This window comes from Oncorhynchus tshawytscha, linkage group LG11 (genome assembly GCF_018296145.1).
Source record: "Oncorhynchus tshawytscha isolate Ot180627B linkage group LG11, Otsh_v2.0, whole genome shotgun sequence".
Lineage (NCBI taxonomy): Eukaryota > Metazoa > Chordata > Actinopteri > Salmoniformes > Salmonidae > Oncorhynchus > Oncorhynchus tshawytscha.
Genome location: NC_056439.1, coordinates 5900095 through 5922330, shown reverse-complemented (window position 1 = coordinate 5922330; position 22236 = coordinate 5900095). Strand labels below are relative to the sequence as shown.

The 22236-nt window shown below is 41.2% G+C and overlaps 1 protein-coding gene across 1 annotated transcript; it reads right to left on the bottom strand.

Annotated features, from left to right (window-relative positions):
* Nucleotides 1–587: 587 nt before the first annotated feature.
* LOC112232345 lies at nucleotides 588–17883 on the bottom strand. Its single transcript, XM_024399331.2, has 6 exons — nucleotides 17383–17883; nucleotides 16777–16907; nucleotides 15844–16017; nucleotides 8737–8898; nucleotides 8073–8184; nucleotides 588–2020 (listed from the first exon to the last, which is right to left on the bottom strand). Exons 1-6 carry the CDS (start codon nucleotides 17657–17659, stop codon nucleotides 1059–1061), a joined length of 1818 nt encoding a protein of 605 aa, XP_024255099.2. The 5' UTR covers nucleotides 17660–17883; the 3' UTR covers nucleotides 588–1058.
* Between the last annotated feature and the right edge of the window lie 4353 nt (nucleotides 17884–22236).

Sequence of the window (22236 nt, the reverse complement as noted above, 5' to 3'; positions counted from 1 at the left end):
CTGCAAAGCTCCACAGCGAAGATTGAAGTACCTGTCCATAGGACCACTTTAAGCCGTACACTCCACAGAACTGGGCTTTACGGAAGAGTGGCCAGAAAAAAGCCATTGCTTAAAGAAAAAAATAAGCAAACACGTTTGGTGTTAGCCAAAAGGCATGTGGGAGACTCCCCAAACATATGGAAGAAGGTACACTGGTCAGATGAGATGAACATTGAGCTTTTTGGCCATCAAGGAAAATGCTATGTCTGGCACAAACCCAACACCTCTCATCACCTCGAGAACACCATCCCCACAGTGATGCATGGTGGTGGCAGCATCATGCTGTGGGGATGTTTTTCATCAGTAGGGACTGGGAAACTGGTCAGAATTGAAGGAATGATGGATGGCGATAAATACAGGGAAATTCTTGAAGGAAACCTGTTTGTCTTCCAGAGATTTGAGACTGGGAAGGAGGTTCACCTTCCAGCAGGACAATGACCCTAAGCATACTGCTAAAGCAACACTCGAGTGGTTTAAGGATAAACATTTAAATGTCTTCGAATGGCCTAGTCAAAGCCCAGACCTCAATCCAATTGAGAATCTGTGGTATGACTTACTTGAAGGAGCTGGAGCAGTTTTGCCTTGAAGAATGGGAATCCCAGTGGCTAGATGTGCCAAGCTTATAGAGACATACCCCAAGAGACTTGCAGCTGTTGTTGTTACAAAAGGTAGCTCTACAAAGTATCGACTTTTGGGGGAGGGGTGGGGTGAATAGTTATGCACGCTCAAGTTCAGTTTTTTTGTCTTGTTTGTTTCACAAGAAAAAATATTTTGCATCTTCAAAGTGGTAGGCATGTTGTGTAAATCAAATGATACAAACCCCCCCCAAAATACATTTTAACAGGTTGTAAGATAAAAAAATTGTAAAAATGCAAAGGGGGTGAATACTTTCACAAGCCACTATCATCATACTCATTCTTTCCTCAGTTCACCTCATCCAGTTCCCAACTAAATCCAAAAACAACAGAATTGACTACAAACATACTAACTAGTACTACATTACATGTCACCACTATACTCTATACATGGGCCATGTGCATTTTCTTCTGGTGTATCCTGAGGTAGCTCCTCTCTGAGAACCTCTTCCCACAGTGCGTACAGGCAAACGGCCTCTCTCCTGTGTGGACCTTCAGGTGCATCTTTAGTTGGTGCTGGTGGGAGAACCTCTTCTCACACTGGGGGCAGCTGTAGGGTTTCTCCCCTGTGTGGACCCTCTGGTGCCTCTTCAGGTTTGACGAGTCCGAGAAACTGGCCCGGCACAGGTGGCAGCTAAACGGTTTCTCCCCCGTGTGCATCCTCTGGTGGATCTCCACCTGTTTGGGGAAACTGAAGGCTTTCCCACAGAACGAACACGGGAAGCGCTTCTCTTTGGTCCTGCCACCTTTGCTGATTCCGTCTCTGCTACTCTCATTTGTCAATGGGCTTGGGTAGCCATTTAGTGTTGAGGCACTGGCAATGTCTGAGGTCTGGTTTAACATTAGGAGAGTGTGAGGCCGAAGGCCAGGGAGTGTCTGTGTTGTCGCAGGGTCCATGTTCCAGTTGATAGATCCTATAGAAGGCAGGCTGAAGGCAGCACCTGTTAGGGAGTTAACCTGAGGCACCATCAGTCTCTCTGAATCACAACTATAGGAGCAGGATGGACCATCGCTAGCCGGGTCTGTGTCTGATCTTTCCCACCGCATACCAACACCTCCCCATCCCCGTAGACCAAATCGACGCCTCGCTCTGGTCTCCGCCAGTCTGTTGTCTTGGAGACTAAGTTTGGTTGTTTTGCATTCAATTGTCTGTTTCTGGTTGTTGTTAACAGTGTTGTTCCCCAGCCCAGAGTTGAGGATGCTGTTCCATCCCCTGGCCTCCACTAAGTCGCCTTTGGTCCTGGCCTGCTCGGTGGTGATGTCCCCTGGGCACTTGGCTGCACCCATCTGGATCTGGGAGTCCAAGATGGCTACCCAGTCTCCTCTGTTAGCCTCCAGCCAACTACCTTAAGGAAGAAGTAAAAAAAATGTACTTTACAAACATGGCAGAGAACTTTACATATGGATTGTTTTGTCAATTACCTTGTCAATTTCATACAGTGTGTTTTTGAATGTAAACATAAGTTGTATTGATTTAATTTCACTATATCCAGGTGCATCACTATTCCCATTTTAGATCTATTACTGGTTATTACAGTGCATTCGGAAAGTTTTCAGACCACTTCCCTTTTTCCACATTTTTACATTATAACCTTATTCTAAAATTGTTTAAATAAATGTTTTAACTCGTCAATCTACACACAAGACCCCATAATGACAAAGCCAAAACTGTTGTTTAAAAAAAATAAAAAGACACCTTATTTACATATGCATTCAGACCCTTTGCTATGACACTCAAAATTGAGCTCCGGTGCATCCTGTTTCCATTGATCATCCTTGATGTTTCTACAACTAGATTGGATTCCACCTGTGGTTAAAAACAACCCAAAACTTCTTAGAGCTGGCCGTCCAGTCAAACTGAACAATCCGGGGAGAGGGGCCTTGGTCAGGGAGGTGACCAAGAACCTGATGGTCACTGACAGAGCTCCAGAGTTCCTCTGTGGAGATGGGAGAACCTTCCAGAAGGACAACCATCTCTGCAGCACTCCACCAATCAGGCCTTTATGGTAGAGTGGCCAGACGGAAGACACTCCTCAGTAAAAGGCACAAGACTGCCCGCTTGAAGTTTGCCAAAAGGCACCTAAAGGACTCACAGACCATAAGAAACGAGATTCTCTGGTCTGATGAAACCAAGGACAACGACCCTAAGCACACAGTCAAGACAACACAGGAGTGGCTTCGGGACAAGTCTCTGAATGTCCTTGAGTGGCCCAGCCAGAGCCCGGACTTGAACCTAATCTAACATCTCAGAGACCTGTAAATAGCTGTGCAGCGACGCTCCCCATCCAACCTGACAGAGCTTGAGGATCTGCAGAGAAACTACCCAAATACAGGTGTGCCAAGCTTGTAGTGTCATACAGAAGAATACTTGAGGCTGTAATCACTGCCAAAGGTCCATCACCTAAGTACTGAATACTTACAGTACCAATCAAATGTTTGGACACACCTACTCATTCCAGGGTTTTTCTTTATTTTTACATTGTAGAATAATAGTGAAGACAAACTATGAAATAACACATATGGAATCATAGTAACCAAAAAACTGTTAGAAGAATCAAAAATATTTTGATTTGTTTAAGTAGCCACCCTTTGCCTTGACGACAGCTTTGTACACTCTTGGCATTCTCTCAACCAGCTTCACCTGGAATGCTTTTCCAACGGTCTTGAAGGAGTTTCCACATATGCTGAGCACCTGTTGGCTGCTTTTCCTTCACTCTGCGGTCCAACTCATCTCAAACCTTCTTAAAGATAAACTTCTCCTTAATGCAACCGCTGTGTCAGATTTCAAAAAAGCTTTACGGCAAACGCACACCATGCGATAATCTGAGTACAGTACTCAGCCACCAAAACAAGCCATACAGATACCCGCCATGTTGTGGAGTCAACAAAAGCCAGAAATAGAGTTATAAATATTCACTTACCTTTGATCTTCATCGGAATGCACTCCCAGGAATCCCAGTTCCACAATAAATGTTTGTTTTGTTCGATAAAGTTCATCTTTATATCCAAATATCTCCTTTTTGTTCGCACGTTTAGTTCACTAATCCAAATGCACAAGACTAAATCCAGACAAAGTCAAAAAAGTTCCATTAACGTTCGTAGAAACATGTCAAACGATATATAATCAATCTTTAGGATGTTTTTATCATAAATCTAGAATAATATTCCAACCGGACAATTCCTTTGTCATTAGAAAGGAAAGGAGCTAACGGCCGCGCGCGATCAACAACTCGAGGCTTTCAGCCAGACCCCTGGTTGAAACAGCTCTTATTCGCTCATTCTAAAGACTGTTGACTTCTAGTGGAAGCCTTAGGAAGTGCAATCTGACCCCATTTACACTGTATATTGGATAGGCAATCACTTGAAAAACTAAACCTCAGGTTTCCCACTTCCTGGTTGGATTCTTCTCAGGTTTTCGCCTGCCATATGAGTTCTGTTATACTCACAGACATCATTCAAACAGTTTTAAAAACTTCAGAGTGTTTTCTATCCAAGTCTACTAATAATATGCATATCCTAGCTTCTGGGCCTGAGTAGCTGGCAGTTTACTCTGGGCATGCTTTTCATCCGGAAGTGAAAATATTGCCCCCTACCCCAAAGAAGTTAATTGGGTTAAGGTCGGATCATCTGATGCAGCACTCCATCACTCTCCTTCTTGGTCAAATAGCCCTTACACAGCCTGGAGGTGTGTTGGGTCATTGTCCTGTTGAAAAATAAATGATAGTCCCACTAAGCTCAAACCAGATTGGATCATGTATCACTGCAGAATGCTGTGGTAGCCATGCTGGTTAAGTGTGCCTTGAATTCTAAATAAATCACTGACAGTATCACCAGCAAAGCACCATCACACCACCTCCTCCATGCTTCACGGTGGGAACCACACATGCAGAGAACATCTGTTCACCTACTCTGCGTCACAAAGAATTTGGACTCAGCAGACCAAAGGACAGATTTCCACCGGTCTAATGTCCATTTCTTGTGTTTCTTGGCCCAAACAAGTCTGTTCTTCTTATTGGTGTCCTTTAGTAGTGTTTTCTTTGCAGAAATTTGACGAAGGCCTAATTCAAGCAATTGATGTTTGTTTTAGTTTGGCTGCAATCTGAAGTGCAGTTAATTGCCGATTTCTGAGGCTAGTAACTAATGAACTTGTCTGCAGTAGAGGTAACTCTGGGTCTTCCTTTCCTGTGGCAGTCCTCATGAGAGCCAGTTTCATCATAGCGCTTGCTGGATTTTGCGACTGCACTTGAAGAACCTTTCAAAATTCTTTCATTTTCCGTATTGACTGACCTTCATGTCTTAAAGTAATGATGGACTGTCGTTTCTCTTTGCTTATTTGAGCTGTTCTTGCCAAATTATGGAGTTGGCCTTTTACCAAATACGGCTATCTAATGTATACCACCCCTACCTTGTCACAACACAACTGATTGGCTCAAATGCATTAAGAAGGAAAGAAATTCCACAAATGAACTTTTAACAAGGCCTGTTAATTGAAATGCGTTCCATTCCACCTCATGAAGCTGGTTGAGAGAATGCCAAGAGTGTGCAAAGCTGTCATCAAGGCAAAAGCTACTTTGAAGAATCTCAAATTATAAAATATTTTGATTTGTTTAACACAATGTTATTTCATAGTTTTGATGTCTTCACTATTGTTCTACAATGTAGAAAATAATACAAGTAAAACCTTGGAATTAGTAGGTGTGTTCAAACTTTTGACTGATACTGTATGTAAATGTAATATTTCCAGGTGTTTTTTGTCAATACATGTGCAAAAATTTCTAAACCTGTTTTTGCTTTGTCATTATTGGGTATTGTGTGTAGATTGAATTTTTAATTAACTTTTTTTTTTTAGAATAAGGCTAACGTAACAATGTGGCGAAAGTCAAGGGGTCTGAATACTTTCCGGATGCACTGTATATACAAGGTTATTAAAGTAAACTAAAACAAACGAATCAAATTATTTAGTAAACTGATTATAATTAAGAAACCCATTTGAAAAACAAACTTATCTTTGATTCCAAAACAAACAAATCTGTTATGAATTATGTTCAGTTGTAGTTTTTTCAACAAAACAATTGTGCTAAAATCTAAGAGTTTAGGCTTTTTCCTAATGGTCTTTAAGCTTCTGAATCTGGCGGGTCACATTGAGATTTACTTTAATTTAAAGGTAGACTCAGCAAGATGACGTTGCCATGAGCAGCTCTGCAGATATTGTTTGCGTTCCCTGCTCAGATGCTACATGCATCAAACAAGGGTTGCGTGCCACGTCAGACTGTGCAGTCGTGCACTAGATTGCTGTAACATGTCGGTAGTGTTCCTCTGCTCAGACGGGCACTAGATATCTGTAGTGTTCCTCTGCTCAGACGTTGCTGACACGTGTCATGACGTTGCCCTCTTTGGGTACAGCAAGCCCCATCCCCCTCTCCCTGCCTCCTTACACACAGGCTGCTGTGGTCAGAGAGAGGTCGTAAATTCCTGAGGAGATGATCTCCTCATGGCCATAGTATAGAGACCGAGTGAATTTTCATAGAGAACAAAGGAATTTCTTCCACCTCACAGAACTTGAGGTCCGAACAACATTTATGTTCCGGAGAAGGTATAAAAGATCGGTGAAGAATCCAGCTATGAACCGGTCCGTTTGTTACAACTTGGGGAAGCTCATGGGAGCTGGTGCGGCAACATTACCATAACGCTGTTTATATAATAGCCTCAGATATGAGGTTTACATCTAATTGTTGTATAAGATGAATGAGTGAGGATGATAGTGTTTGTAAAATTGTGTAATGTGATTTTGGGCTGTTTAATGAAGGAAACTCGAATTCCCTTTGAGTTTAACTAAATCAGAGGACCGCCCATGAGCCCAGTTAGGGTCGAGCATCCTGGGACAGGCCCTTTTCTGCAACTCCCGAATAAAACTCCAACAGACCATGTTTTCTCTCAATCACGAGAGGACAAAGGTTGCAGACCAGCTTACCTCGATAAAGAGAGGGCCAAGGTTTGAGACGATTGCTGAATCTTTTAACCATACCACGTGGTTAAACTCTTAGACTATCGATACCGACAGAATAAGAACAAGTCTTTATTAATTACTAGTCTGCAGCTAGGAATTCGGTATCATTGAACGCGAAGAACGACAACCGTCGAAACATCCATTCTATAACGACATGAGAGAGAGAGGAGAGCGAGAGAGAGCAAACTCTCCAACAGAAACAAACTTTTCAACAGATCCCGACGACACACTGAGCGTAAATCTATATATTGACTGCAATTGTTCCTGAATGAGTGAGCTTTCCTGTGCAAAGTATTAGCATTTCAAAATGTATAAATGATCAACTGTTGTCTTCTCAGTCGACCTCCACTTCCCTTTTGTACACCAAGCCGGTTTAGCCCACTAGGGAAACTCCGTTATCATTTCCTTGTAACTATCAACTGTTTGTTTATGCATTTCTGTGAATTACTTAGTTAATAAATACATCAATAGTCTGAAATAATTTATGGATGACTCATAGTGAAGACTGGGTTCGTGCAGATAATCAACAATTTACGACATTTGGAATGAGTGATGTGAGGAAAAGTAAATAATTCACTAATTCGAAGACTAATTGATCAGATATAAAATATCTGAAAAGTTATTAGGAAAATTATAACTTTAATCTGAGTATTTTCCTTGGTGCCCCGACTTCCTAGTTAATTACAGTTACATGATTAATCAGTTTAATCACGTAAAACTAATTACAGAGAATCTTTGATTAAAAACTAAGTCTTCATTTAATGGTAGTAAAGACACAACACATGCCAGATCTTACAACACCTAGATGGGTATTATACATATCAGCTAACCACATCATATGGTATAGCAGTATACCAAAAGCTGGTATGCTGGTATGTAAAAAAGCCTATACAGGTGTTGCAAGATTTCTCTCTCACAGTCACACAGACCATCTGCGCATGGATGTGCTTCATGCTGCTACAACTTGGTAGCTACGGGACGAAAACAGTGTTGAAGTTTAGCCTCCCTCTCCAAAGCTCCTCGTCATTGAGGGAATTGACCCATAACTACTGTTTACTTGGTGCATCTGTCATCTCACTGAGTCTACCTTTAAACCTAACCTAATGACCTGTCCCATCACCATATGCATTACTGCCCCACAGTGGCAAGAAGTGACATCCCCAAAAACAGAAATTATAAATGGCTCCGAGCCTCCCACACACAGGCTACTTTCTGTCCCTAAAACAAAAAAATATAAAAACGAAATAAATGTTTTTATAAAACTTCAAAGTGAGTAAATCAGTTCTGAAAACTAACAAACTAAACTGAATTTCAAATAAATCTTAAAATTAATATAAATAAAAACACAAAACTATAATAAACTTGGTATGTAGGCTATATGTACTTCTTACCTTGCTCCCCCATCTTTGGTCCACTCAGCAGATCAATGCTCTCTGGTTCATCTTCTATTGTCTCCTCTTTGACTAACAGCAGATCCGACTTCCCATCTTCCATGTCTACTGACTGTAAGAGAGAGAGTGAGAAGATGTTGGATCAAGAAATCTGATATGAGCACCCTGCTATGGAACATCTTCTGAATGGGCAATGAGTAATATTCAAATATGTCAGTTGATTTGATTATTCATATTCTTTCATGGTTTTATCATTGCCATCATGTCTTTGAATTACAAAATTACTCAATAAATAAAACACTAATCAACAGTTAATGTTTGGATTCAGTCTTGTGTCAGATTAACTGCTTTGTCCTCACCTTTAGTCAAATTTTCCCATAATCTCCAAATGGATCCTTACTAATTAGTGACCTTAATTCATCAATCGAGTACAAACCCCGCAGACACTCGGCCCCCCCATGGAATGAGTTTGACAAGTTTAATATAGGGCCAGTATCCACAAAGAGTCTCAGAGTAGGAGTGCTGTTCTAGGATCTCTCCAAATAATCTTATTCATTATGATCTAAAAGGCTAAACTGATCCTAGATCAGCACTCATGTTCTATATGGCTTTGTGGATACAGGCCCAGACCTAATACCATTCAGACAGTTTACAGTGGGCTCACCTCAGTGAGACTGTGTGTGGTCCTGTGCTGCTCAGCTGGTTCCTCCGTGGGTTCAGGAAGAGGTGTAGGCTGGTTGTCCTCTATGACCATGGTCCCCTCAAGGTTCCCCAGACCCTCCTCACAAGCCTCCTCCTTCACCAGCAGCACCTCTGAACCCTCCTCCTGGATGAGAGGTGAGATACAGATTACACAGACATACACTCCCTCAGGTACATACACACAAATAATAAACACACATTCAATGTGTGGGGGCCATACTTGCACCATACTTGCAAACATTAGAACAAGTTAAATGTAGCTCTTTACACTCCTACCCATATGCAGGATTAAAAATAGCAGATTTTGACTGACAAGTGCCTAAACTGGAATGCTATACAGTAACACGCAATACATGACGTCAGAGATCAGGGTCTCCCCTTCACAGAGCAGTAATGGTTTTGACTGACAACGGTTCTGAACTTGAACACCATGTGCGGCAAGAAGTTGACCCCACCCCTCCCGCTAATTGCGCAATTTTAGCCATTTTTTGTTGTCTGAGTGAGGGAAATGCTGTACATAAAGAGGACTTCATGTATTTTGCAAGATGCTATGTTGAAGATTATCATAAATACCGCGTTGATGTCATACAAGCAAGCCAAACACCCATTAGTCCAAGTGTGTACTTCACATTTGCATATCATAAAACTCATGTAATATATACATCGTCAACGTTTCTGATCACTCACTATGCTTGATGTACTGTTACAAGATGACATGGCATCATACCCTGGGTTCTTCTGACCAGCAATAACATCTGCTAAATGTGTATGCGACCAATAATGTGATTTTGAACAGAATAAATTGAGCGGGGAACACGCATCTGAATGCACTTGTGACTATTCTGTGCGCACCAAATGTATGATCTGCTTCTCTGAATTGCCTTGTGTAAGCCAAAAACTGTAAGATCGTATTTTGTTTACTTAGCTAGCCATGTTGGCAATAGAACATGCTTTCAAATTATGCACACCAGAGCAGATTGTGATTTAAATGGACCGTTTCTGGAATGCGTGAACAACAGTAATTGTGTGATGGCGGGGATGCAGGGCTGTGTTCCAAAGAAAACAACTTGGTCTAGTTCCTCAACAGCCCAGCTAGTAGAGCTCAAAATAGCTCCTAATAGTTGATTATTCCTTGAGTCATAAAAGTGCATTGAAATAACGTAGGAACTGCGCACATTTAGGAGAGGTGGGTATGGCCACTTGGAGATACCAGTTAGACCTCCCACTCAAACCCGTGTCAATTTTTTTTGTTTCATGTTACTCTTTCCCAACTTTTTCCGGGAATATTATTCGTTACTGAATGTATTCAGAGTATTTTCAGATTTCGTTATTAACAAATGCGGCAAAAATGACAGTAAATGTAAAAATAAATAAAACACTAATCAACAGTTAATGTTTGGATTCAGTCTTGTGTCAGATTAACTGCTTTGTCCTCACCTTTAGTCAAATTTTCCCATAATCTCCAAATGGATCCTTACTAATTAGTGACCTTAATTTATCAATCGAGTACAAACCCCGCAGACACTATACAGGTCTATACTATAGGTCTATACAACATTTAAGTTTGTCGTACATAGTAAAACAAAAAAGAATGTTGTAGGGAGCCTTATGGACTTGTCAAATAGCTGTCATGTACGGTAGCCATCATTGCTTTTCAGGTGACAGAGCTAAAGCGGTTTACTCGTAAACGACTGTTCATTACCCGCGGGTTCGAGAACCCCTTGCTTCAAACATTTTTGTTACGGGCAAATATTGTTACCTGCTTGTCCACACACGTGACGAAGTGGATGATTATAACCATGCATATATAACATTCTATATGTAAGTGTAGGCCTACACGTCTATATAATTAAGCAATAAGGCCCGAGGGGGTGTGGTATATGGCCAATATACCACGGCTAAGGGCTGTTCTATGGCATGACGCAACGCAACGCCGAGTGTAACCTGTAATCCTACTCTATTATACTTTGTAATGCTCATTCAAGTCAAATAACACACGTGACGAAGTAACTGATTATAAAAATGCATATAAAACGTTGTAGGGCTACATTTAGGTGTACATGTCTATGTAATATAGCCTATGCAATATGATTATTAGGAAGTGGCAGTGTTTGTCTGCAAGGCTGAAGAAAGATAGTCATTCTTAATTGTCAAGCTGTTGGCTACATCCCTTCAACACACTAACACAAATATAATTCTACATTTCAAAGGGGGGAACTAATGTGAGATTCGAACCCTTGCAGATTGTGGAGCTAGGCACTCTACACAGAGGGCAATTTGACCAGTCAGTTAAATACACGTGTAGTTTTTGATTATCAGTACAGGATTTTATACTTCTGTTAAGGACTGTTCCATGAACATGTATTGGAACACGTCCAACTACATTGACGATTTTTATTTGGCTAATACCGAATTTGATACAGGAAATAATCACAGCCATCTGGTGAGGTTATCATAGGGCTACATGTGCATGTAATGGGAACAGCGAACATGTAGACTTTGATTACATGTTACTACTTCAAGGATTTGAATTTGCTGATACTTAAACTTCACCTTTAACGTCAACTTTTAATGTTCGCAAGTACGGCCCCAACATGTTTACCCATCCCCAATACGTTTGAGTCCTATACTGTAGTTACAGAATGACTTCATTGTTCAACTCATCATGGACATAAATATGATGTTGTGGGTATAGAGAAGGCAGTTATGATAAGTCAAAAGTCAGACAAATGTGACTAAACTATTTTGACGTGTACAGTAGGTGTTTGTTAGTGTGTGGGTATGTGTAGGTATATTTAGTAAGTGTATATTGGTGATAAAGTCCTGTTGGTTGCTGTTGCATAACAGGGTGAGATGTATACTAAAGAGTGAATGAAAGTCTTAGTATGAAAAGTCCCATTTTGTGTTTTATTGAACATAAGTTTTAAATAAACCATATGAAAACCACACACACATGATAAACGGCATAAATTCTCATTAAAGGTGTCTTGGGGTGTCTTAAAGGTGTCTTAGGCATTTGAATATCATATAGCCTACACAGTAGAAACAACATGTAACAGACTTTAGGCATGTGGCTTATACACAGTGTACAAATCATTAGCAACACCTGCCCTGTCCATGACATAGACTGACCAGGTGAAAGCCATGATCCCCCTACTGAAGTCACCTGTTAAAATCACTTCAGATCAGTGTAGATGAAGGGGAGGAGACAGCTTAAGGAAGGATTTTTAAGCCTGGAGGTAATTGAGACATGGATTGTGTGTGTGTGTGTGTGTGTGTGCCATTCAGAGGGTGAATGTGCAAGACAAAATATTTAAGTGCCTTTGAACAAATGGGGTATGGTAGGACATCCAGCCAACTTGAGTCAGCATCCCTGTTGAACGCTTTCGACACCTTGTCGTGTCCGTGCATCGACAAATTGGAGCGGTTCTGAGAGGAAAAGGGGGTGTAACTCGATAGTAGGAAGGTGTTCCTAATGTTTTGTACACCGAATGTATATCACAATGTATGTGTATTTATTGGTGATCCCCATTAGCTGCTGCCAAGTGAATGGTTTGTCCCGAATACATTGCTTTTAGTTTTTTAATATTTAGTACTAGCTTATTACTTGCCACCCATTCTAAAACTGACTACAGTTCTTTAAGTGTTGCAGTGATTTCACTTGCTGTGGTAGCTGACGTGTATAATGTTCAGTCATCAGCATGCATGCATCTTTTATTCGCCATACAGCCAACTTTTTTTCCTCCTTTCTCTTAATATCTCAAAAGGTATTGCCAGTATCAAATCCTAAACTTGTATTTCTACCTAACTACCTAGCAATCAATTTGGTAAAGCTCTGCCGTAGTATGATTGACATGCATTACGCTCTTCAATTCTTGATGGTTGTTTGCACAGTCCTGTAACTATCATCCCACCAGTTTCTAAACTTTGAGGCATGTCACTTCGCATAGCCCACCACTAAGTGTGCACTGTTTTCTTAAACCCCAACTAGGTGGATCCATAAAGAATTGCTGTGAGAATAAATATCCCTGAATGACAAAAAAATAATGGAATAAAGTAGGCTAATGCAATTGAAGGCACGTATCAAATTGTTGCTTGATGAAACTCCCAAAGTCATCCAATCGGTGGTAATAAATTTGAAGCAATAGCCTACCCACGTAATCAGCTAAATCATAATTTCAGCACCATTTTGATTGGGACTGCACCCTCGTGCTGCTTTGAGACCAGCGTTGGGACTCGTCTTGATAATTCAATGTCAGATTTTTGTTTTCATTGAACCTCCGTTTGGATATTGGTTAGGCTACAATTAGACTGGGAAAATGTTAGCTATGTTGAGGTGAGAGCTGCTCATGATCATGGTAGCTAAGTTGAGGTGTGTGCTGCTCATGATCATGTTGTATAGTTGGGTCATTTATTTGAAAATGGCAGCATGTAATATAGGCCTATGCAGTGTAACAAGTGGATTATTTTGCTCTTCACTAGCAGTTGCTTAGTAGCCTACGCCTACTCTCGACCAAAAGACTGACTTCACAGACTTGTCTCAGGCTATTTGGTTTCTGGCTGAGCAAATCAGAAACCCATAGCATTCAATAATGTAGTCTAATTCAAGTGTAGACCTATTATTTTGCTCGATCGCATATAGGCAACTCCAAAAGCCTGCGGAAATTGTGAAATATGAAGTCAACTTTTATTTTCTATCAGTATCATGATGAAGATAAGACCCTACTCCTGCTCCCTAACAAAGTGGAGCGAGAGTAGGAAATAGATGAAAGGTGGATCAAAAAAGCATGGGCTTGGGCTCTGTTTCAGAATATCACAACAGCGGTTGTGTAGGAAATATATTATTTGTATTTTATTCTTACTATAAAATGTGTGTTGACTGAATGGGGTGAGTTTGATGAACTATTGACTTAATTTATTTGTACGTAACATAATTAAACTCTGCTAAGCCTATTCTATTCCTTTGAAAATACATTTGATTAGTCTAATGTATTTATTTTTTGATGGTGTATATTCAATGGATTCATTCAAATAAACGCCCACCAGCATGCGCACAGGAGGTATAAAAGGCGATTGCAGGCAAGAATGTGGTAAAAATGTGCCTGTTTGTAAGGGGGTCATATAAACATTGCCCTATTTTTTTTTTTTACAAGCAAAATACGATAAATCTGTGAAAGCAGTAAGACACACAGGCTTTACTCAGTGCCAGCTCATTAGTAAAGACCAAAAAAAAGGGACATAGACAACTGCCCTGAGAAATGCCCGACTACCTGGATTATGTTGAAGGCTTCCATTCAAGAACACCCTCTGTGTTCTGTTAGACATGTAACTCTCAATCCACAAATTAGCAGAGCATGTAAAGGCATAACATGCATTTTTCCAGCATCAAATTATGATCGATAATGCCAAAATTTGCACTGAAGTCTAACAAAACATCTCCCACAAGCTTCTTATTATCAATTTCTTCCAGCCAATCATCATTGCGTAAGTGCAGTACATGTTGAGTGCCCTTCCCTATAAGCATGCTGAAAGTCAGTTGTTAATTTGCTTATTGTGAAATAGCATTGTATCTGGTAAAACACAATTTTTCCCCAAAAGTTTACTAAGGGTTGGTAGCTGGTTGATTGGTCGGCTGTTTGAGTTTGTAAAGGGTGCTTTGCTATTCTTGGGTAGCAGAATTACTTTGCTTCCCTCCAGGCCTGAGGGCACTTACTTTCCTGTAAGCTTAGATTGAAGAGATAGCAAATAGGAGTGGCAATATAGTCTGTTACCATCCTCATTCAAGTTGTCAGATGCAATATTCAAACCAGGAATATTCAACAATGAAATGTGTTACTTTCGCTACTCCAAATTAATCTGTGGATCTTTTCTGCTCACAACAATGAAAAGTAATCTTTGTCTTTAATGCAGGGTTTGATCTAAACGTAATAAGCTATAACATGGAATGGTTAATAGTTTATAGAATGGAATGGTTTTTCTGCTGGTGTAACCTAAGGTATCTCCTCTCGGAGAACCTCTTCCCACAGTGAGGACAGGCGAAAGGCCTTTCTCCCGTGTGGACCTTCAGGTGCCTCTTCAGGCTGCCAGCCTGGGTGAAGCGCATGTGACACTGGGGGCAGCTGTAGGGTTTCTCCCCTGTATGGACCCTCTGATGTCTCTTCAGGTCACTAGACTGGGTGAAGCGCATATGACACTGGGTACAGCTGAAGGGTTTCACCCCTCTGTGGACCCTCTGGTGCCTCTTCAGGTCACTAGACTGGGTGAAGCGCATGTGACACTGGGTACAGTTAAATGGTTTAACCCCTTTGTGGACCCTCTGGTGGATATTCACACTCTGAGGGCTGCTGAAACCTTTGTTACAGAACATGCAGAGGAACCGTTTCTCTTTACTATTGCCTGATGTTGCTCCCCCTCCTGGAGCCTGGGCTCTAGCCCTGTCTTTTGAGTGCAATACCTGATCGAAAAGGACGCGGCCGTGTGAATCGGAAGGCCCCATCACCGTGGACACTGTGTCACAGTCTCCGAACGTGTATAAAGGCGAGTGGTACGCGACATTTGAATTTGTCCCTAAGCTTTCCCTGTAATCTAAGCAATATCTTCCCTGTGAGTGTCTGTTTCCTAGGTGGCTATCTGCATTCCATGTGGGAGAAACGTCGCCCTCCACTTTCACAGTCACATCATTTACGACCAGACCCTCCACCTTCTTATCTTGGCACCCTTCAGAGTATACACTACTACTGTACTGGTTCCAGTCCCCTCTAGACAGATCAGTCTGTGTCTTTAAACCCAAGGGCATGTTGCCAGGTACCATCTCTGTAGAGTAAGAAGAAAGCGTATCCTCACCGCCAGTGTCTAACACATCACCATCCTCATGGGAATGAACCATCCTCTCGTTCTGGTGAAATACCGGTACATAGTCTGAGCCGGGAGCAGGACAGCCCAGTCTCCACAGCCCAAGTCTCTCTGGGTCTGATCTGTGGTCAGATCCTGTGTGTAAGAGCCTGTGTGTTACAGTTAAAGTCTTGGTGTCTGTCTCGGAATTGAGGACGGAGTTCAGTGTTCCACTGACCTCCATGATGCTGCATCGAGTCCTGGGTTGTGCTGGGGTGGTGGTGGGGTCCTCCGTGGCTACATGGGTTGCTACAGTTGCTCCAGTCTGGATGTCTCTGCTGTGCCGCGGGTTCTCCTCTCCTTCAGACCTCTCCTGCTTGACCTCAGGACCTGCAGCCTCTGCATCTGTAGACTGACACAAGAGAGGAGGTTATCGGTTCATGAGTTAAATTGGATAACAAAGAGTATGTTTACATGCACAGTAAAGATTATATATTAAACTGATTATGGCAATAGGCAGATTATGCAATAGTTATGGAAACACCTTACTCTGTTTATCTTAATCGCCTTAAGGTCAAAATCGAAGTTAGCATACGCCGATTAAAATACCTGGTTTTCTGAGCAATCTTTTGAATTATTAGGACATGTAAACACCTTAAAATCGGTGTTCCAGCTGTGTATTTGAGCTGCGCATATACTAACACTAGCCGAACAAGCCTCCCTCTGTGGATAGTCAGATTAATAAAAAAGTTAAATAAAAACATTGACATGCTTTGCAAGAAAAACAATTTCCATAATAGTCCTGTTTACATGGACACATCTTTTGGCACTCTGATAAATGTAGAAAATCGCCAATCAAAATAAACATTCTATCGTGTTATTTTTAGGAAGCATATTTGATTCTGAATTGGGACTTGTGAAGTTTGTGAAAACTACTTCTAAGATGCATACATTCAATTGATCCAAACTCACTTCACTAGAGTTAATAAATCACATTATTGTGTGCATGTAACTGTACACAATGTCGTAGGGAAGTCTCACAAGGTCCCCAATGGCAGATAAATAAGGATGTACATGTAAGCAAGTGAATAGCTGAGGGGAGCCTTTCTGAAATAAAAGGGCCACATTTGATTTACAAATAGCACATTTTATGCAACACTATTACACTAACCTCTATCACGATAACGTTCTGGGTTGAGGTTTTACTCTCCTCATCAACAGTGATTGGTTGTTCATCTTTCCATGTATCGTGTCCCAATGGCTTCACAATGCTCCTGTGGCCTTCAGTGAGATGTCCTTCACCTGAGTGTGTGATTGGGGGAAAAGTGGTGGTTAGGTTAGGGGGGGGCTAATATCTTCTGTTTATCAGGGGGAGTTGCAGCACCCCTACTTCCTGTGGTTATGTTGACACCCGTCTACAATTGGCAAGGATGTAAGGTAACACTTAGAACTTCTTGATATACTATTTATTGATTTCATGGATCACATTGTTTTCATTGAGTAAATAATAGGAAATGCAGTAAATCAAGATTTTGGTTAGAATATGATAGCCATATTGCACAAACACACTAAGTAATCATACTATCCAAAAACTGACTAAGACCCAATTCTGGGTAACACATCTGAACACGTGCAGAAGGGAACAGGGCGACATACAATGAGCTATATGCAAGCATTTCGCTGCACCCGCAATAACATTTAAACACGTGTATGTGACTAATACAATTTTATGTTAACTGCGACAGGCCGCGCAGCCTCAGACTTCTGCAAAATGTACCTCTTGCCATTCCTCTGTATCGGTCAAGGATCTTGACACTACTGGGACGACTGGCGAGAACGCGCTCTCGTATTGTCCTCTCTGCGCGCTCCCGTGACACCTTCAGTTCTAGTAGTTTCCTCCGCAATGCCCTGTTTTCTTTCTGGCTTTGATTTATTTCTAAACGAAACACCGCATAGTCGTCGTCTACGAGTTTACAGATCTCTGCCACTGCTGCATTCGCTAGCACCTCCAAGATGGAGGCTATTTGAGTGTGAAAACCCATACAGTTAGCCATTGTTAGCAGCTAATTAGCGTTACCTAGATACATCTATCAACCAAGTCCCGTCTCCAATGCGAATTAAATACTGCCTGGTGTAAGTACCTGACGCTGTGCTGTTAAATTAGTCATATGTTTCAGTTCCATGGTGTTAATAAATGCCAAACTTGGTACCGTTGTGAAACGGTTGTGACTAGATGGAGCTGCGGACGAGATTTACAATTGATTTACCGCGAGAGTTTGGACTGATGATGATGATGATGATGATGGTGATGGAGTAGGATATCGCTTAGATTTGCTCAAATTAAAAATCAAGAGCACGCCAGCGTGTAGTCCTAAAACCCGGAAATAAGTTAACTCTGGTACTTTCAGCCAGCCTTGTGGGAAAACTAAATGGGGAAAGGATAGGGGCCGAAAATAAGGTCTGAGGAAATAAACTATAATGTATCAAATTAATCGTTAGCGCACAGATACAGTATAACCAAGCCAATTTGCCAATGCAGCCTAAATGTGGTATTTCAAATAAACACCCTATTGACCAACAGTTATCTGCACACAGTGGCAGTTCTAGCTTGTATGGCTCCCTGGGTGAACCCCCCTCCCCCCCACCATTCTGCACTAACTGTCATTTTTATTCAGACAGTTGGAACAACACAAAAATAATCATAACATTTAAAACTATATCAATATACAAAAATAAGACTCATATCAAAAAGTAACAAAGACAAATAGAAACAAATGTGTGGATTTGTCACTGGAGTGTCAATACATTACCCATCCCCTAACACTGTCAACCAAGAGTTATGACTAAACCAATTCACCTTGGGTGTGCAGACCGGCTTTATATGAACGATTTCACACAAACCCGGAAAAATTTTAACAATATGTCTGTGACTTATATCTCACTTACTTTAAACATCAGCTTTCTGAGCAGCTAACTGATCGCTGCAGCTGTACACAGCCCATCTGTAAATAGCCCATCGAATCTACCTACCTCATTCCCATATTGTTTTTATTTACTTTTTTTGCACACCAGTATTTCTACTTGTACATCATCATCTGCACATCTATCACTCCAGTGTTAATTTGCTAAATTGTCATTACTTCACTACTATGGCCTATTTATTGCCTTACCACCTCATGCCATTTGCACACACTGTATATAGACTTTTTTCTATTGTGTTATTGACTGTACGTTTGTTTATTCCATGTGTAACTCTGTGTTGTTGTTTGTGTCGCACTGCTTTGCTTTATCTTGGCCAGGTCGCAGTTGTAAATGAGAACTTGTTCTCAACTGGCCTACCTGGTTAAATAAAGGTGAAATAAAAATATTAAAAAATAATTTAAATAAAACTATATATTCACATTATTATGAATGAATTCTGGTTTATTTGGTAGCATTTCATAGTGTGACTGATTTTATTAATTGCTTTAGTACTGTACAAAGTTAGAGGTGCGCTATTTGATAGATTCCCCTGCTCCCCCTACCTCGGGCTTCCAGTGGGGAGACCTGAGGTCAACCTTCCCCAACCCAATCCCCATCTCGTACTTCTGAGTGGGAGACCTTCCCAGGCAGTAGCCTGCCTAGCTCACAAACTAGAATCAGGGCGCCCACTCCGACAAGGTTAATTGACCCATAGTCCCACACAGTGACATGATATCATTGACGTGACGTGCAAATGTGCGGGTGCCCCGTGCCTCCCCCGGCAAGATGCCTGCCCATGTTGCCTATACCCAAATCCGCCACTGTCTGCACATTGTTTTCCTGCCTCTAGCTGCTATTGCCATAGCAAAAGTGATATTGAGTCATATCAGGAACTCATATATTCCTGCTTGGACGTTTTATGTATGATTTCATGATATTTTGATGTGCTATATTTGCAATATTGTCAATTAAGGTGACCAGATTTTGTAAATGAGAATTGGGGAAATGTGTTTTTTTTTTGCCCTATGAATGACTTGATTAGAAAACTCATTTTTTGTGTTCGACCATATCATGGGCTGGTGCTACCAGCTGTAAAAGTTAGTGACGCCAGGGGAAAATTAGTTGGCGGCACTCGGTGATGTAGGCTGGTGTGGATAAAATGCCAGGCCCGAATTCTTTGTCCCAGTCCGCCCTGAAAAAAATCATCGCACTCCTTCAGCCACATTCCAATTCAAGTTACAGCCCTACTAAACAGGCTCGGAGGCCTGTGAGGGTAAAACATTCTTTACCAGGATTTATTGCAATGCCTCTGCTGTAAACAAAAGTATGGATGAAGTGAATTTCTTCGCTCCATCTACCATACGGGTCAAAGTGCACCAACCACTCCTCCTACTTCCTCAGGTATTACATCTGCACATACTTTATGCGCCACCCCAGAGATAACCCCTTGATAGGCGCTCTGCTTTGAAGATCCATACACAAAACATTCCACTCATATCTTGAGGCCTAATGCCTTCTTCTGCTCCATTTACACACAACAACAACAAAAATGTGACCTTTACTGACACCACTTCACCCAACGCCTCATGCATGACATTTATCGAGACTTCAAACAGATCTCCCAGGTTCCATTAGTTCAAAACCCTCACTCCGACTAAAAACGAGTCTAGGGGTTTCTTATTTTCCACCACAACTTTACTTCTCTTGTTTCCTTTCTTGTTCTCCACTGTAACCCAACAACAACATGATTTCTCATTTATGAACAGATATGATCACCAATTTTTTTTGTACATAAAGGAAAAGGTTTTACCTGATTATGCCAAGTAATGTTGGAAAGGTGTGCTAAAGGTGTTAACCAAAGAGGGACATTATATTTGTTATGAATAGAACATAGCCAAAACCAAATTCAGAGGGGAAATATGGTGTTACACTTCAATGAGTGTTTCTGCTATCGGTAAATCCATTTGAATTCAATCACTTTTTGATGGCATCCCTTTTTATTTGAACAAAACCCATGGTAGAAGTGCTCAGAAAGTAACTTTTTGGATCGGAATACCAAAACATTCAAGCAATAAAGGTGCTCAAAGTTGACCCATTTTGCATACCCCATCATTTAAAAGCTTACAAACAGGATTGCCAAACTATTTTACAATTTTTTTAGATTTTTTTAGATTTTAAAATTGTTTTAATAAAAAGTAAATTATCTAAACCGGTAATCATATTTTCATTTTAGCCTAATTTACATAATCTAAGGTTTTTGTGTTGTGCCCACCGTCAGTTGAGACACAACATGCTCTTGAATACAGGGTGGTGTCATGTTTTGGATGATAAATGTACTAAAATGCAAACTTTCAAATGGTACCTCAAAGATGGTTGGAGGTCCACACATCTGAGAATGTTGACATGAATGGGGATATCTGTGGTTTCAAATTATACTGCCAATCCTCCATAGGAAACCTATTGAAATATAGATAATAGAATAGACATGACATGACCATTTAAATTGACATTAAACGGTGGGTGGACCGAAGGTCATAGTTGTGGTAGTAATTAGAAGTAAAAATGTAAATTGCCGTGGTCTGAAGGAATAGGTCCGTTCTATGAGTTATATTTCTATGACTGAAATGACACCCACCCTGTATTCAAGAGCATGTTGCGTCTCAACTGACAGTGTCTCAAAACTCAGATAATGTCAAATAGTGTCCAGGCTGCAACATTGGAGTTTACGCGTCACTTTCTGACAGCTTCTTCCATGGGCAAACATGTACAGAAAGTTCTGTTTAAATCATAAGGGATGCTGTCAAAAAGTGAGTCAATTCAAATGGATTTATTGTGCCAGCACACCAAACAACAAGTCTGTATCATGTGAGATTGTGAGCGTACCCAGATGCTCAACTGAGGGAATTAGAGTTTTTTTTTTGGATTACTAAGACACTTCACATGATAACCATAATATGTCAGCTAAACTAAAGAATGGTTCCCAGATATCCCCAGCGCACACCTCAAGCCACACTGCTACGACTTCTCCCCGTTGTGGACACTCCGATGTTTGATAAGTTTACTCTAGAAGGAGAAGCTCTCATACTACTCCTTCTCTGTTCCGCGGGTGATGTGGAGGTAAACCCAGGCCCTGCATGTCCCCAGGCACCCTCATTTGTTGACTTCTGTGATCGAAAAAGCCTTGGTTTCATGCATGTCAACATCAGAAGCCTCCTCCCTAAGTTTGTTTTACTCACTGCTTTAGCACACTCTGCTAACCCTGATGTCCTTGCCGTGTCTGAATCCTGGCTCAGGAAGGCCACCAAAAATTCTGAGATTTCCATACCCAACTATAACATCTTTCGTCAAGATAGAACTGCCAAAGGGGGAGGAGTTGCAGTCTACTGCAGAGATAGCCTGCAAAGTAATGTCATACTTTCCAGGTCCATACCCAAACAGTTCGAACTACTAATTTAGAAAATTACTCTCTCCAGAAATAAGTCTCTCACTGTTGCCGCCTGCTACCGACCCCCTCAGCTCCCAGCTGTGCCCTGGACACCATTTGTGAATTGATCGCTCCCCCATCTAGCTTCAGAGTTTGTTCTGTTAGGTGACCTAAACTGGGATATGCTTAACACCCCGGCAGTCCTACAATCTAAGCTAGATGCCCTCAATCTCACACAAATCATCA

Excerpts from the sequence above, each read along its gene's own strand:
- LOC112232345 (XM_024399331.2), bottom strand. The coding sequence starts at position 17,659 with ATGGCTAACTGTATGGGTTTTCACACTCAAATAGCCTCCATCTTGGAG. Across the intron at positions 16,018-16,776 it reads AGAACGTTATCGTGATAGAG|TCTACAGATGCAGAGGCTGC; the intron begins GTTAGTGTAATA and ends CTCTTGTGTCAG. Across the intron at positions 8,899-15,843 it reads CTCGATGCAGCATCATGGAG|GAGGAGGGTTCAGAGGTGCT; the intron begins GTCAGTGGAACA and ends CCTCTCATCCAG.